At 33.6% G+C, this 16214-nt stretch overlaps 1 protein-coding gene across 2 annotated transcripts; it reads right to left on the bottom strand.

Moving 5' to 3' along the window:
* Positions 1 to 532: 532 nt before the first annotated feature.
* Positions 533 to 15841, bottom strand: LOC119633333 (AP-2 complex subunit alpha). 2 transcript variants are annotated; one of them, XM_038026832.1, is made up of 11 exons: positions 15646 to 15841; positions 12831 to 13200; positions 5804 to 6015; positions 5525 to 5718; positions 4782 to 5445; positions 4534 to 4721; positions 2479 to 3102; positions 2128 to 2413; positions 1026 to 1309; positions 696 to 900; positions 533 to 615 (listed from the first exon to the last, which is right to left on the bottom strand). In XM_038026832.1, exons 2-11 carry the CDS (start codon positions 12892 to 12894, stop codon positions 538 to 540), a joined length of 2799 nt encoding a protein of 932 aa, XP_037882760.1. In that variant the 5' UTR covers positions 12895 to 13200; positions 15646 to 15841; the 3' UTR covers positions 533 to 537. The 2 variants fall into 2 exon arrangements, with proteins under 2 accessions (XP_037882760.1, XP_037882761.1); XM_038026833.1 differs by having other exon boundaries at positions 12831 to 13167.
* Positions 15842 to 16214: the final 373 nt, after the last annotated feature.

Here is a 16214-nt window from a genome sequence, read left to right as displayed (position 1 = left end):
GTATATGTAAGTATCTTTTAGATAACTATAGATAGAGTGAGTTATATGTATTCTTATAGTTTAATAATAAGTTACAAAGTTCACATTGTAGTTTGGGTGTTGTTGTTAAAGAGCATCATCATGTTTGAGTAGAAGAAAAAAGTTTTTTTAATTAATTTGGTTGTTTTTTTTTGTTTTTTTTTTTTTGTTTGCTTTGTAACTAAAGAGGATTGTGCTGTCAGTGTAGACATGTATGTCTTCTTTGTCTATTACACCCTCAATTTTTAAAGTTTTTTTTTTTTTTTTGTTTTTTTTTTTTTTTTTTTAAAATTAAAACAAATTTAAAAATTTAGTTTTAATTTATTTATATTTTCGATTTCCATTTTTGTAAATTTTAATATTTAACTTGAATTATATTTAACTATATTTTATTTTTTATTATAGTTTTTCTCCACCATACACAAAAATGTCGTTGCAATTTTTTTAACTTTTTTTGTTTTAAGTTTATTGAATACATCCTTTTATTTTTTATATAAATTTAATAATTTCTTTATGCACTTAAAATTGGTCTGTAAGTAATTCACATATCTCTCGTGTAACACTCTCCTTGCTGGCCCTTATTGTTAAACGGAACATCTAAGCAAACACAATAAATGAAATGAGAAACGTAAGCGATTTTTCCAAAAATCGATAACGTTTTATTTAATATCACTAACCTGTGCTTGCTTGTTGGGTTCTAATCGTAATAGACAGCCTACTTGTTGCGTTTGAGTGTGTATAATGCCGGCACATACCATATTATCTGGATTAGGATCTACATTATCTAATAATTGCATACCAAAGCCCGTTAGCTTATTACGTGCACCGGGTAAATCTAAAGGCTGTTGAGCTTTGAACACTTTCTGAGCCCTTTGTTGATCGCTGATATGTTAAACAAAAAAAAAAAAAAAGGTTATAGATACATATATGAGTAAGAGCATGTTGTGTTCTTTCATTTTTATCTATTTATTTATTTTTTTTTATTTTAATGTTTATCCTTTACTGACCCACTTAGATTTTTCCATCTGGCAAAGAACGAATCTGCATTCATTTCCGTTGGCTCAAAAAATTTATTTATAGTTAACGGTAGCTTAATATTAAACTTCTGCTGGGCACCGTTGTAACGGAAATTTACTTCAATTGTCGGTGCATCCGCGTAGTCTTCTATACATTCAGCCGTCAAAAGCTGTTGTATTTGTGCGCCAGCCTCTAATGTTGGCTCAACCGGTTTCATTTGAACGTTCAACTTTAGAGCATTATCTGATTCCCATTGCAAAGCCGGCACGAAATTCTACAAAATCAAGTTTTCATAGAAATAATAGATTACAACTTATCTTACTACAGCTGGCACGGATGAAGAGTTTTTAAAATACTTAGGTTGTTGATATATTCTTTTTGAATTTGGACTTTACTTATGCACTTATGTTATACACATTGGGTGCAATAAGCGACATTGTCGACATCATTTCAAAATTTATGTTTAATTATCGTTTATGTGTATTATACCTTATCACAATTTGTGGTACAAGGGTATACTAAGCTTGTGCGCATGTATGCAACAATCAGAAGAATTTCAGCTAGATTTACTTTCTATTGTATCAATCAATTCAGAATCATTTCTCCGCCCGTCCGTCTGTCCTGTTCACTTGTTTTATTGTATTCAAAGTCCCAAAGTTTGAGATGTTTTGGTAAAATTCGGTACACTGACGTGTTTTAGCCCAAGGAGGAACTTTATTGAAAATGATGCGAATGGAATCGCTTTTCTGATCATACTTAAAAACCTTAAAAACTCATTATATAAAGAACTGTATAGTGGCGTAGCCTATTTAGTGGTGGTATCTGTCTCGCTATTGTTTTTTTTACTTGTTTTGTTAAATAATTGATTTAAAAATTCTGTTTCAAAGTGTTTTCACTCATTATTTACCAATGGCTTTGATCAAATCAAAACGATAATTGTATGGGAGACAGTCTAAAGGTATAGCTCAAAAATGATTGCAAACTATTTTAAATGTCGAAGCTTGGTACGGTCGTTTCGAGTGGCATTCAAAGTTTTTTTCAAATTTTCTCATATGCTCTATCTAATTTCAATTAGATTTGACGACCACTTACCGTCAAAGGAATTTGCGTTTTATTGCCATAAAATAAGCCCAAACGTCCTAAATTCTGCCGGAACTCACTCTTAACACCGATTTGTAACATTTCATTTTCGAATAAAACGCCATTGTTCTTGAACAGGAACTTTTTGGAATTATAAACGGCTGTATTATTATTGGTACTACCATATATATCGCCTAAAACGTCAATCAAGGTACCGCTATTGGTGCTATTGTTTAGCACATTATTAGACGGTGGTGTACTTAAACCCAATAAATCGGTATTGGCGTTGCTGTTGACTCTAAAATAAATAAAATAAACATTAAAAGGATAGAATAGAATAAATAGATATAAATAAATATTTACTTGTGATTAGTAAGTGCATTATTCTGTATTGTATTTGGGGCCGGACTCTTTGATTCACGTATCTCATTTTCAGGCACTCGTCCTGGTTTTTTCTTCTTTAGCACCGCCAGTATGGAGCTTTCACGTTCTGGGAATGAAGGCATTTCTTCCAAAACTGTAGCTAATACATCCGTGCTAGCTACAATACTCAGTTGTAAATATTCGCTGGCTCTTTGCTGAAGCTCGGCATCAGCTGAACGTAAATTACTATCTTGACGGAATACTTCCTGTATATTGGTGCGTATTTCAGGGAATAGATTTATAAACTTAATATACGTAGACAGGAGCAGAGCTCTTGTCATAGGTGAGCATAGATGATATTTTGAATGTAACAGTTTAAATTGTACCAAAGGAGCTGAACGTGAATCGCCGGCAATGAGATTACCAAATTCTCCTAGTATGTAACCGCCCACCTTAACCATATTCTCATGACAAGCAGGTGCTTGGAGGGCTTCGAAAACAGTCTTCGCAGCATAACCCTGAACTTCTTCGCGATTTATAACAATTTGTATGACGCGATACCAGACTTCTTCAGACACGTAATCGCCAGCGATACGAATAAGATTGAGTATAACGTCAACGTACCTATTAAAAGGGAAACGTTACTGCCACATAAACATTGTATAAACGACATAAATGCTAATAAGTAAAAAACATAATAAATAGTGTAGTAAAAGCTAAGCTAAATCATATTCGCCCGCGCCGAGTCTTTTATACCCATCGCCGTTCTTACGGATCAATAATATGTAGACCTTATATGGTCATTGAAGCTTCTTTCGTGAATGCTACGTGCACAGTTTACTTTTGCAGGTGCTGCCAGGTCACCCAAACATACAATTACACTTATAAAAATTTTTGGCGTTGTATCTATTGTGGCTTATGGATAACGTGCGAAGACAGAGATGGTCTGAGTTTATATTGTAGTTTCAGTACCAAACTACGTGCAGGCACTTTCAACCTTGGTACCAAATTTGAAGCCTATTGCCGAGTTTTTGCGACAATGAGAATTTCTATTACCGACAGGCAGAAAGACAGACATGATTGAATTTAATGATGATTAGGGTTAGATATATGCCTCATGGGGTCTCTTAGGCTTCCTTCTGGAAATCGCAAACGTTTTCACAAAATCAATACACTCCCCGTCCTTCGGTGGTAGGTAAGAAAAACAAAACAATAAACTTATATAAGCCTGGGAGCGAATCTGTGTTGTTTACAGATCAAAAACAAGTAAAATCTTTATAGTAGGACACGGCTCACCATTAAATAGCCTCCATCACTTGAATTAACACAGTTGTCCATATAACGACATTTTAAAATAAGGCGCTATGTGGAAATCGGTCGAAAAAGTAGGTCGATCTGACCCAATTTCAATAGTGTTTGTTCTTAGGCCACAACTTGTCAGTGCAGCAAATTTCATCAAAATATCTCAAAAATTGTGACCTATAGATTTAACTTAGGAAAGCAAGACGGATAGGCAAGCTTGGAACGAATGTTATTCTGAATAGACCGGTATAATAGAAGGCTTATCTGGGTGCTGCATACATCACACGACACAAATCTCATATATTCTGCAACCACAAGAAAGGTACTGTACAATTACTACTTAAATGAGAACATCAGGGCCCCAAGTCTTCGTTTGTAGTAGTAAAAAATATTGTAGTTGTAAAAAATATTTGGAGTCTTTTGAAATATGTTTTAAAAGTACAATTGGATAGATTGTCAGTTCTAACTCTATAACTTTTCCCGCATATATAAAGGCGATAAAAAGGGAGAAGGGAGGAGAATTTCCTTCGACCCAGTCGAGTAAGAAGATAAAATGCTATATTCTTCAACCGTATTTAACGAGCACGTAATCCTCTTTAACATGGAAGCTATCTTTTAAAATGGTTCCCGGAAACGATCCTGACCAAAGAACTATATAAACCTGCTAACCCATAAGCCTATTGTAGCAATCCGCTTAAGCTGTTGTGCAAATCACTAAAAACTGTATTATGTAGTGAATAATGAAGTACAAACCAAGTGAAATCAGTTGCGTATTTTTCTGCTAAGATCGCCACTTTTAGGACCATTTCCTCACGTATAGAGTAATCTGCCGTTTCTAGGTAATTTAACATCTCCTGAACAATTTCTTCGGCATTACTGCGATCACACATAGCATACAACAAGTCAACTGCCATCTGACGTACCGAAACATCCTTTTCCATCTATAGAAAATGATAAAAATTAGTAATAATTTTATAATTGGGTTTGCGATCTCTCTTAACCTTCATCGATAGGATAACCACTTCTTGATGTTTCTTAACTTCTTCATGGGAAAATTCCGAAGTAGCCAAATGGCACATAGATTCCAAAGCCAAGTAACGTAAATTTGTTTCGCGATTACTTAAAAATTGACCCAACTGATTGCAAGCACGCACCAAAAGAGTCGGTTCACTATCGCTGTGTATAATGAGATTGATAGCCTCAAAGAGTACCGCATTTTTGGCATTTGAATGTTGAACTTTTTTACTTTTCGGAGGCTCTTGCGCCTTATTCAATATCGTTTCCAACGTTTCGTTTAGACGTGCCCTCACACCGGGCTCTTCAGTTACAGGATTATAATTTTGTAATAAACGCAATAGTTTCACAGACAACCACGGTGCCGGTACAAAATAATATGTATAATCTTGCAAATCCGTATAACTGGCGGTTACAATACGCGATAAACGAGAAACGGCCAAATTAACGCAACCTTTATATTCTTCAGGATTACGTTTAACCAAAGCATCTATCAGCGATGTGGCAGCGGTTACCACACCCATATGCTGATCATTGAGCAAATGAATAATACGAGAAGTCCACTCTCCGCCTGGTATAATTTCAGGGCTGGAACGGAACAAACGCAAAAGGCAAAGTGCCGCTGATTGCTTCACTACATCCATGGTGTCTCTGCAAAAAAAACGAAAAAAAAAAAAAAAGTCAATTTTCTTCTACTTTATAAGCATTATTATGATAAATAAATACTCACCCTGACACCAATAGCTTTGGAATTTCATTGGAAAATGATTCAGCCATATCACGACTGCCGATATTAGCAATGCACTGCAAAGCTAAATTCACATGGACCGGATTTCGTGATTGCAAATCATTTTTAATCGATTGTATAATCAAACGTATCAAATCGCTATTAGTATTAACCAAAACTGAAATGAATAGATAGCCCTGCGAAGCATAAATAATTATTTATTAATAAAAAAAAAAAAGAAAAGCACATTAAGTAAATTGGCAGACAACGAAAATCACTTACAATTTGTTTTTCTGAATACTTATTCGATGATAATAAATTAACCGCCTCCATGTGTCCAAAATCAATATCATGCCCCAGCAAAAATATGAACAATAATTTACAAACATATTTCTTTTTTTGATATCCGTCCAATGTTTTGTCGCCTTTGAATTTACTACGTATATTGGCCAATTCTTTATTGATACGTTTAACTTCGGCCTCTTTGCTTTTACCTGCAAAAGAAAATGATAATAAAAAAATAGCAATAATCTGAATAATAAGTGAAATTATAATGAAAAGATTTTAAGACTAAGCGTTTAACTTAGATTGTCTTGACTTAAAAAACAAAAAAAAAAAAAGGTGAAAAAGCGTTTGTTAAGGTCAAGGCAAGAGAAAAACGGAAATGAAAAATTTCTATTCAATATCGAATGTGCTTTGTAAGAGACCGTGAGACACATCCTTCTAAAACTTTTTCTGCTAAATATTTATGACAAACTTTTTTCCAGTTTATAAGCTATCAATGATAACGGTTATGAACTTCTTTGTCTGTCTGACTATTGCAGGTGTATTCTTGATTCTATTATGTGTTTGTGTTTAAGCTTTAAAGTTTAAGATCTGCTATCATATAAAGTAAGGAATGAAAAGGACATGATATCCGGACATCTAGAAAGACTTTTAAAAACAAAGTGATGATTAGACCAATTACTTACCCTACTCGTCGGATTGACGTGAGAGAAGTGAAAGAGGGAAGGGATCAGAAAAGCGCCCACATCGTAACAGGTGTGCGCCAAATTGGTAAGTATTCAATATAATTACAGTAAACTTCAAATTTGAACCCGCAAATACAGACTTGGTAGTCCACCACGATCTACACGACTACTCGTACGAAAATGACGAAGGGATTTACATTTTTAAATCCCACTTTTCAACGGTATATTTAAGAAAGTTTTCTATCTTTTTAAAAATATATATTAGAAAGAAAAGCAGAAGAAGAAAATAAAGCAAGTATCTAAGGAAGTCAAATGTGTGACTTTATGAATATCTGTAGTACTATAATTGAATTAATATGCTTTATGAAATTTGGTGGTAAGAGGGGGAGAATGGGGAGGAGACTTCTATTACGTTACATTTATAATTAGAGCATCAGATACGCAAGCAGTAGTAGGTATTCATTTCTCACACGTATAAAAAGCTATGTACGCGTATTCACAAGTCATTGTTTGGCGCTAAAATGGTCACTCATATTATTTCGATAATCTTCGTGTAAAAGCAAGTACACTCAAGTATTGAATTACACAATATATGCCCTTCGAAAGATTATTCAAAACCAGACGAAAAGGCAAAATTCGTAAAATATATAAAGATATAGTCAACTAAACCGCAAATCGATTGAATCGATTTGAATGAATAAATTAGTAAGCCATGCAAGATATACGCCTGAAAACTCCTGACAATATGCTCTATATTCCCCGCCCAGAAAAGCATTGCAAAGTTGCTTCAAGACTGAGTTTTTCAGCCTCATTAGATAAGATCCTGCAAAGCAAAGTTCCATTAGCTTTTCAGAACTGGAAACAAAGTTGGGAATAGGCTAAAAGACAAGTAGTAAAAACACTATAGTAGGCGACCATCTACAATTAAATACCCTAATCCACTTCGTTTAATACAGTTGTTCAAGTAATGAATTTTCAAAATAGAGCATTATTTGCGAAGTGGTCGCAAAGGAAGTGCGAGCTGTGAGATGAATACTAGAACACAGGGCGGACGGAAAGACACATATGTGGATCCATCGCAAGTCTCCTGGCTGTTATATGCATCCGCAACATATTTTACAAACTTAGCGGTGCCATGTAGAAAGCATCAAAGAAAGAACAGTGGGATTCCAAATTTGGACATAAACTGAACCTTGCCCCAAAAACCAAAGAAAAAGCAATAATCATCGCAGATAGTTCGTCGGTCATAAAAACTATCCAAGCTTCCTTAAATTCCACTGTTGCGGTATCATCAATTGCAATGGCAGAAATCAATCTTCAAAAATATATTTAAACAAGTGAAAACGTTATAGTCGGGGTAACCAGACTGTTAAATACCCTGCGCCAACTTGTCAAACCTTATTTTTACCATAGAACAGAACGATAATATCCTCTTTCTATATCAACTTATTATTATGGAACTGTACATTCAATATTAGATCTCTTTGCGAATAGAGACTTGCATTTCATAAGAATGGTTTGTACCTAAGGGGTCCAAGAATTGCGCTACGTATTTAAAATTCTCTAGAATTAATTTTTACATCAATCTACTGTTATGCATCAATTTTTATTTATGCCCTAAAAAACGAACATTTCCGTGCAAACGTTTAAACAGGGTAGGATCCAAAAATAAATGTGGACGATCTAAAATTGGTACAGTTAAGTTTTTCATCTTAACTTACGCTATTCATCAGGAAGCGTTGAAAATTAGATCTTTTTGCCGTATGAACTTCACTTTTAGTTTAAAATATTGCCCCAACCGGTCCAAAATTTTTTTACCAATTTAGAATGCCAATGTACTATGACTACTGCAACTATTGTCAAGAAATTTTGAAAATTGCAATTTTTTCCATATAACGATTCTTGGGAATATGGCTTTGTTTGGAAGTGGGGAGTGGTCGAGAAAGTGGACTGCTCCAAACCATTTTCAATAGCATTCGCCCTCTCGTCATTGTACCAAATTTCATCAAAATATCTCAAAAATTGCAACGTGTAGCTTGAAAACAAAATTGCATGGACAAACATCAGACGGACATACTGGCTTATAATAGAAGATGGGTCCACTTTAAGCGATTCTGCGCGTTACATACATCCGCACAAACTTGCGAAAATTGACGAAAAAGATCGACAATGCTATCCTCCGCACCACTCGCATGTGAACCTTAACCCCTTTCAACAAGGTCGAAAAATCAAGATCATTACGTTTCCAAAAAATCGTCTTAAGTCACTCTACGAGTAAAAAAGCATTATGATTTGTGAAAGTTGAAGAGCTTCCCCAAAATTCAAAGACTCGTTTTCGGAGCTTCGAATCCCATTGACATTTTGAAAGTACCTGGGGAACGTAGCTTAACTACAACTAAACAACAATTATTATTATTCAAATTTTAGACTAATGAAATAAGTTCTTAGACTAAAAGAAAAAAGACATAGGACGCTAGCAGGCTATCGGCTCTAATGTATAAAAGTACATTAGATATTGAGCCCAGTAGTTTTAATAAAGTAATATATTGTATTGATATTCTGCTCTGTAGCTGATTGCAGAATGTCCATAGCATTAGTTCCTCCAAATGCAATAATTCTAGCCAAGGAAAAGTTAAAGCAGGTCACAGAGAATGTGCTCTATAGTGAGAATTAGTCCACAATCGCATATTGGGGAGAATGACGTCTTTAAGATCCATTGGTGAGTTGCAATTGCATAGACAAGGCGCCGAATTCTCGAATATGTTTGGATCTTGATTTTCTCAACATTTGTTGGATATGAAGGTGGAATTAATTGAGGGTTAATAGAAGGGTAGTGCCGATAATGGTAATGTAGATCTTCTTCTGTAATTTTCTCTTTAACCTTTCTTCCATTGTGTCTTTGAAGATTCAACTTTTCCATGACATCATCTGCAATTAAAGAAGCAGAAGACGCATACTTCGCTGTTCGATCAACCTTCTCACTTCCCAATAAATCGATATGACTTGGTACCCGAAGCATTTTGATTTTTTCGCCGGGTATTGTAATGATATTCCTTAATTTGTTGATGGTGCTCTATCTCGAAGACGAAGGATTCCGTATAGCTTTTAATACTGACAAGCTATCAGTAGCAATGACGATTTTGAGGTTGTCTTTATGGGAAATGTTCGCAGCTTGAAGGATAGCTCTGGCTACAGTTGTGAAAGTTTAAGTATTTGATTGAGAAGAATCTGTTCTGAAGCATCTACCAGAGCACAAGCAAATGGCAGATCAGAATATTTTAAGCCATCAACTAGACTAAACATTTTCTTCAAAACTAGAGTTGATAGCCTTAGTTGCCAGTGCTCATACTACTTCAGTCCTGGAATTTATTTCTTTGCTGTAAACAATAATAATTATAACAGTCTCTATTTAAACACCAGGAAAAGTCACGAGCAATGTTCTTATAAATGGCTCAGCAATGGCTGAAACAACATTCTTTCCACAATTTGGAAATTTGATTATCCGCACTGCAAGTAGTCATAGAAAGATAATAAGCTTTACATGTGGAAGTTATATCTTTTCTTTAGACCTGAATAATCGAAGTAATGTTTAAGGACAAGAGCAGAATTTTACATAATGTTATAGCAATTCGTACAAAAAGGGATTGGCATTAAAATGCCACAATGGAATTTGGTTGGTTGCTACATTTGCTTGTGAAAGGTTATATAAGCAAAATGTATGCTGAAGGGAAAGTTCTTTGACCCAAGAGAGTCGAATGGTAATATTCGAACAAACAAGACTGGAAGACGATGAAAGAGTTGTATTGTGAATACTTTGTAAATAGGTCTCCGAAGAATTGACAATAAAATCAATTCTGTCCTAAAAATCACCATTCAGTTGGTGCCGCGTATCAAAAGAAGTCGGATAGATACGTTAAATCACAAGAGACCTTTTAAAAGGCGAAATGATTGGGCAAGCGAATTATGGACCTTAGGACAAAATAACTTAAACGCAATCCGCCTGAGTGGCCGTGTGAACAAGAATCTCGACTTGCAACTCAATGGTCGTGGGTTCAAACCTCAAGGGCGGGAGAGTTTTTAATAAAGCCGAAAGCCTTAGATGCTAGTACTTTAGGACTTTAGTCTTAGAATTTATTCTCTGGCTAAATTTATAATAATACTAATAGTAATAATAACTTATACGCACCAATAGGCAGAAAGTTGAATTAAGAAGTAAATAAACTTCACATTACAAAATTTACACCGAGGCTTGACGCCTCTATTGCTATTTGTACCAAGGGTGGTACAAATTTCATCTTTTTTATATCTTTTATTATATCTATCGATTAATTAATAGTAGGGAATTTGAATTACATAGATCTGTTTTTTAGACTATAACATATTTAGAGGTTATCCTAGGTTAGGAAAAGCAAGCCCTTGTATGGATAGAAAGACCAATTTCTAGTTTCTTTTGACGAAAAAAGAGAGATAGTAAAATTTTTAGGAAAGTTAGAACGTTTGCTATATTTGGATCACGTCGTGTAATGCTTCGTAAATATGATTAAAGAAAAATTAAAAAAAAAACTAAAGTCAAGCAGAAATAAAACAGGGAGCAGGAGAAAAATAAAAGGATGTAAACACCTAGGACAGATTCAAGGTGAAAGTGAGCCCCTAAGTTTTTGCTAAGATGTAAAACTGGGGCAACCGATAATAGGAAGTAAATTCGGTCCAATTTTCGAACTATATGAAGGTAGTAAGATTGAAATTCAATTTAGATACGACATAGACAAAGAGAGCGTATTAGGAAGACTTGATTTAATATAGATGTCATTTATATTTTTACAAAGGACACTGGACGGGTTGATAAGTTCGTAATTATATTTACAAAAAAAGCGATTCCGAGCATTGGGGTTTATTTCACCAAGCAATATCGGCGAGCCAAAAGTACCATTCATTGATTGAACTAAAAAGGAAACGTCAAGAATAAATCCACGTTTCTTAAGCAAAAGCAATCTAATTTCATAAAGTGGCAAAGAGACAGCGCTTTCCGGCCCAAATTCCTAAGACCAAGGAGAAGGAAATGCTTTTGAATAGACTCAATTGAATCTACATAGCTCCTGCAGGAGGAGAGACTATTCTCTTATTTTTTACCTATTTTTCAGAAATATAAATAAATTTGAGTTTAATTTAATTTATTAATTAACACTAATAATTAATAATAACAATTCAATCGTATCATTACCATCATTGAGAATTGATATGCCAATATGACTATACAGTCTCTTTCGGCAGAGTTGTGAACAACATAAGATATCAATATAAGTAACATAACTATATCGCATGGCATAAAGTACTAAACCAGGATACCGATGTGATTTATAAATTATAAAAGACCTTTATAGCTACTTTAAACCTACTCAGGCTAACAATCATATCATTTTGACATGGAGTAGTGACGAGTTCCATAACCTTGCAGCGTTAACAAAGAATAGTCTTGATGATGTTAAGGAAAATTGTGGTCAGGCAGAATTAAATTCATTGTCGACTCAGATTGCGCGAACTGAGTTTTCTCTTTATGCATAAGAAAACGAAAGTGAAGGGTCATCGACATTTGAATTTCATGCTCGTGCGGTAAAGGCTTAATTTCTAAAACAAAGAAGAACGTAATGACACACTTTAAAAGATATTAGAGATTTTCATTTAGATTTTTCAACAGTTTTTATTGAAATATACATTGAGTGTTAGGCTTGGCGTGGAATTAAGAAAGTAGTTTTGAAAAGAAAAAGCTCTTTTTATCCTACACCGCTTGCGGTACAAGGGTACACCAATTTTGTGCGGATGTGTGCAACATCCGGAAGCAATAGGTCGATCGATTCAGAATCGCGTTATGCATCGATCTAAATTTATCTGTCCGTCTGTCTGTCTTTTTTTTATATTGAAGGAAGCAATTTTTAAGATATTTTGATGAAATTCGGTTAACTAACGTGTCTTGGCCCAACGATGAAAGCTTCTCAAAATCACTTTTCGATCACTTCCCCTATAACGTTTCATTACGAAAAGTCGACTAATGGATAGCTATAGTGTGCTGTAAAGTACTTAATGGTGGGTAATGCCCTACTATATTGTTTTTACTTATCATTATTAAAAATGCCAAATGGCACAATATCGTGCACAGTTAGGATGAAGTGTAAAAAAAAAAAATTTAATGCTAATTAAGCAAAAAAGTTTAGTAGAAATAAAGAGATGAGAAAAGTTCAAACGATTAGTGTGATGACCGGCTACAACAAGTACAATAAATGAAGGATTTTATCGTAAGTTTTTCTTCACAATGCAAAAGAAATTTATGATGTAATACTTACAATTTCTTATGTCCGATATGAATACCGCTAAACCACGCATGCCATCCCCCCGCACAGGTGCCATTGTTGTTAATTTGTTAATTTTTGAAGTTTTTTAAAAAACTGGCAAAAGTGAAAAAATCTTTTGCTTTGCTTTTTTACTGTCTTCTTCTTATTACTTAAACTCTCCCCTATACAGAAAGGAGAGTTTAAATTTAAAATTTTTACTGCTGCAGACTTAATGAAGTGTGCTCTTACACGAAAAAAATATTTGAACTTTTTCTATCAATTTAATAACAACTTGCTCGTTTTGATTATTTTAAAACAAACACCAACGCACTCACGCGATATTTCACACCTTAGAAGAAGTTGCTTAGTTAAATTTATTAATCTGCATAAAGAATAAAGTTTAATGTTTATTCTGTAGGTAAGTTTACATGTTGTATTAGACAAGGACAAAACTTTGTGGCGGTTTTTCACCAAATTAAAATATATTCTTCTTATAATTTAAATAAATGTCGTTAAACTGCCAGTTTCATAGGTAAACTTTTGAAATATTTCTGATAAACCGACCGTGCTATCAGCATAGAACTCCTGGAATATCTGGGCGAAAAACTAAACGAATAATCTCTTCATTTTTTAAGGCTTCACTGTCAACATTTTTGAAGGAGTTTGAGAAGAGAGTGAAGTAAATGAGGTAAATGAATCTAGACTTCCAAGTCCAGCTCTCTCAAATTTTGAGGAGCAATCATTTCTGGGCGCTTTATTTCAATTGCGCGCTACAACCGCTTTAGTTCTTGACGGCAGATAGATAAATACATGGCGTAGCTCGTTTGATGCGGGTAATGACGCGTGCTTTATTTTTCATTTCTACCGCAAGATCTGCACGCCAGTTTGCAAAGCTCATGTATGGAATTTCAATCCATTATATTTTTCAACATTAATTCATATGGTATTCATTAAGATTCATTTTATATTCAGTCTCTGCAACCGGATTTAAAAATTATTTATTCTTCGTTTTGTCAAAGTTAGTTAGTTACTTGCGTACTGTCAATTTTGATAAAGCATATTCGTTATAAACTACATGAATTTTTTTCGCAGTTTCACGTAACGCATCGCAATCGCATCGAACGAACTTACATTCGACCGCAGAGATATTGTAAAAAGAGGTTATTTTTTCAAAAGTTCAAATCATTTTCGAAACGCAATTTCTATTGACCAAGCTGATTGATAAAAACAAGAATTTAAACACGTATGAAAAATTTAATATTAGCTTTTATTATCAGCTGTTCTTGCTAAACAGCTCTATGCTAAAACGAAACCTAACTTTGAGCTCTCCATATTGCTCCTTAAATATCAATCAACCGCCATGTTTCAAAAGCCCCATAGGATCGGCATATCAAAGTTACGAATATCTTAAGATATCTATTACAACAAATGCGGCGAAATTTTCGCATCACTCGTTATGAAAACCTATTTTAACTGTATATGTTTTCCGCTTTGTTTTAATATAGTGAAATGGCCCAAAGTAGAAAGTGTTAAGCATTCAAAAGATTAAATAATAAATTGCATTTGTACAATTTAAATTTTAAATTGTTTAATATTACAAAAAGATTCTCTCAATCCTCAAGTAGAGTAATAACATTAGTATATTAATATGAATACATTAACATTTCTTTGTAGTGGATATGCAGACAAACAAAAAATTAAATAAATCTCGCAATTCCTTATCACTTAGTGCAAACGCAATTATACGACATAAGATCGACTGCTACGGTAATAAAATAAGTATTTTCTTGCTTTTTTTTCTTAAGAATAAAGTGAACGCGTCTCTTCTTTAATTGAATCAAGTGAACGACAAATAGTTTTAACGCCAGCACATATGCAGTTATTTATATGTATATATGTACGAACACAATTCCAAAATTTGTATGCGATTTGATTAAAGCAGAAAGTTTTATTAAAAGGGCAGAGATTCATCAAAAATCATCGGCGGAGATTCACGAGTTTTCATCAAAATATAAATTCAATGCGCATTAGCCCTGGAGGGTGTTCTATAAATCGACATGTATTACAAGTTATTAATTTTCGAACATTTGCAATTATTATTCTTCATTTTTCTAGATTTACAGTTTTTAAAACCCATTTATCTTAAAGTCATTCATTTGTTTAATACCGCATTTAAAAAAATTCATATTTACTGATATTGCTCACTTAAAGTATTTCCGTTACTCTTCACTCTTTAAGTTCAACTCTGCGTTTTATCAGAACTCTCCCATTTAATTAAACACATAAACGTGGCTGAAATATATACATGTCCATGTGTCCACTATCAAAATTAAAATATCAAATATTTAATGCTAGTGCAAAATAAAGCATAACAAACATTTTAATTAAAATTTTTTTTTTTTTTTTTTTCGTTTTTAATACACTTTTCTGTTAAGATATAATAAAGAAAACCGGCATTTCACTTCAAAAAAAAATGAATTATTGTTTTTGCTTATTCCACTTTTCGTACATATTGTTGTGTTTGTTGTTACTATTTCATGTCAAATGTGGCAGTCAACGTTAACAAACGTTAACGTCGCTGCTTATATTAAAATGACAAAGATACTTTTTTTTTTTAATATATTTAGTAAACTACACAACATTAACCAACATAGCAAATAGGTCACCAAGAAAAGAAATTATGTTAATTAACACATAGAAGAATTTATCTTTTTTTTTTATCTTTTGTAGCTCCTATCCTTGCGATACGAACAGATATTTGATAAAAATTCTATTGAAAACATTTGTTTCCTCAAGAAAGTTTAACTTTTTTCTAACGAGGTCAAACCTTTTCTGTTTTCTTTCCAAATCTATAGGAATTTGTGGTATTTAGTCTTTACTTTTATTGATTATATTACTCAGTTTGCATTTCATTTGCTTTTACAACAATGAAAAATTTACAACAAGTATAAATTCGCCCCTTTTTTAGTATTTTTTGATAACGACTTCAATGCAATGATTTTCACTTTGTTTTTTTTTTTTTTTTGCTAGTTGCCTTCACAAGATGGGCGTTGTGTACTTTAAAAGCGTATCAACTTTTAATTATTTTTACTTTTTTGGCAGCAATTTTTATAATACTTAATTTCTTCTGGATTTCTCTTTAACATGAATTGAAGTTTTTTTAGGAAATTCCTAGCAAATATTTCGCATAAATTCCTCCGATTCTACAAGAGCGAAAATTTTTATTGATTTTTCTTCTTACGTTTGACTTTTTGCCTACAATCTATTGATAGTGTTGCCAATGCAAACAGCTTGTGAAAAGCAGGAATTGGTTGTAGACATCAATACGTGAATTACTTGCGAGTGAATAGGGCTACGGTTTTATTGTTAGTAACTTTCAAAACTTCTTTAGTTGGT

Source organism: Glossina fuscipes, unplaced genomic scaffold (genome assembly GCF_014805625.2).
Source record: "Glossina fuscipes isolate IAEA_lab_2018 unplaced genomic scaffold, Yale_Gfus_2 2, whole genome shotgun sequence".
Taxonomy (NCBI): domain Eukaryota; kingdom Metazoa; phylum Arthropoda; class Insecta; order Diptera; family Glossinidae; genus Glossina; species Glossina fuscipes.
This window is presented reverse-complemented; position numbering and strand designations above follow the sequence as displayed.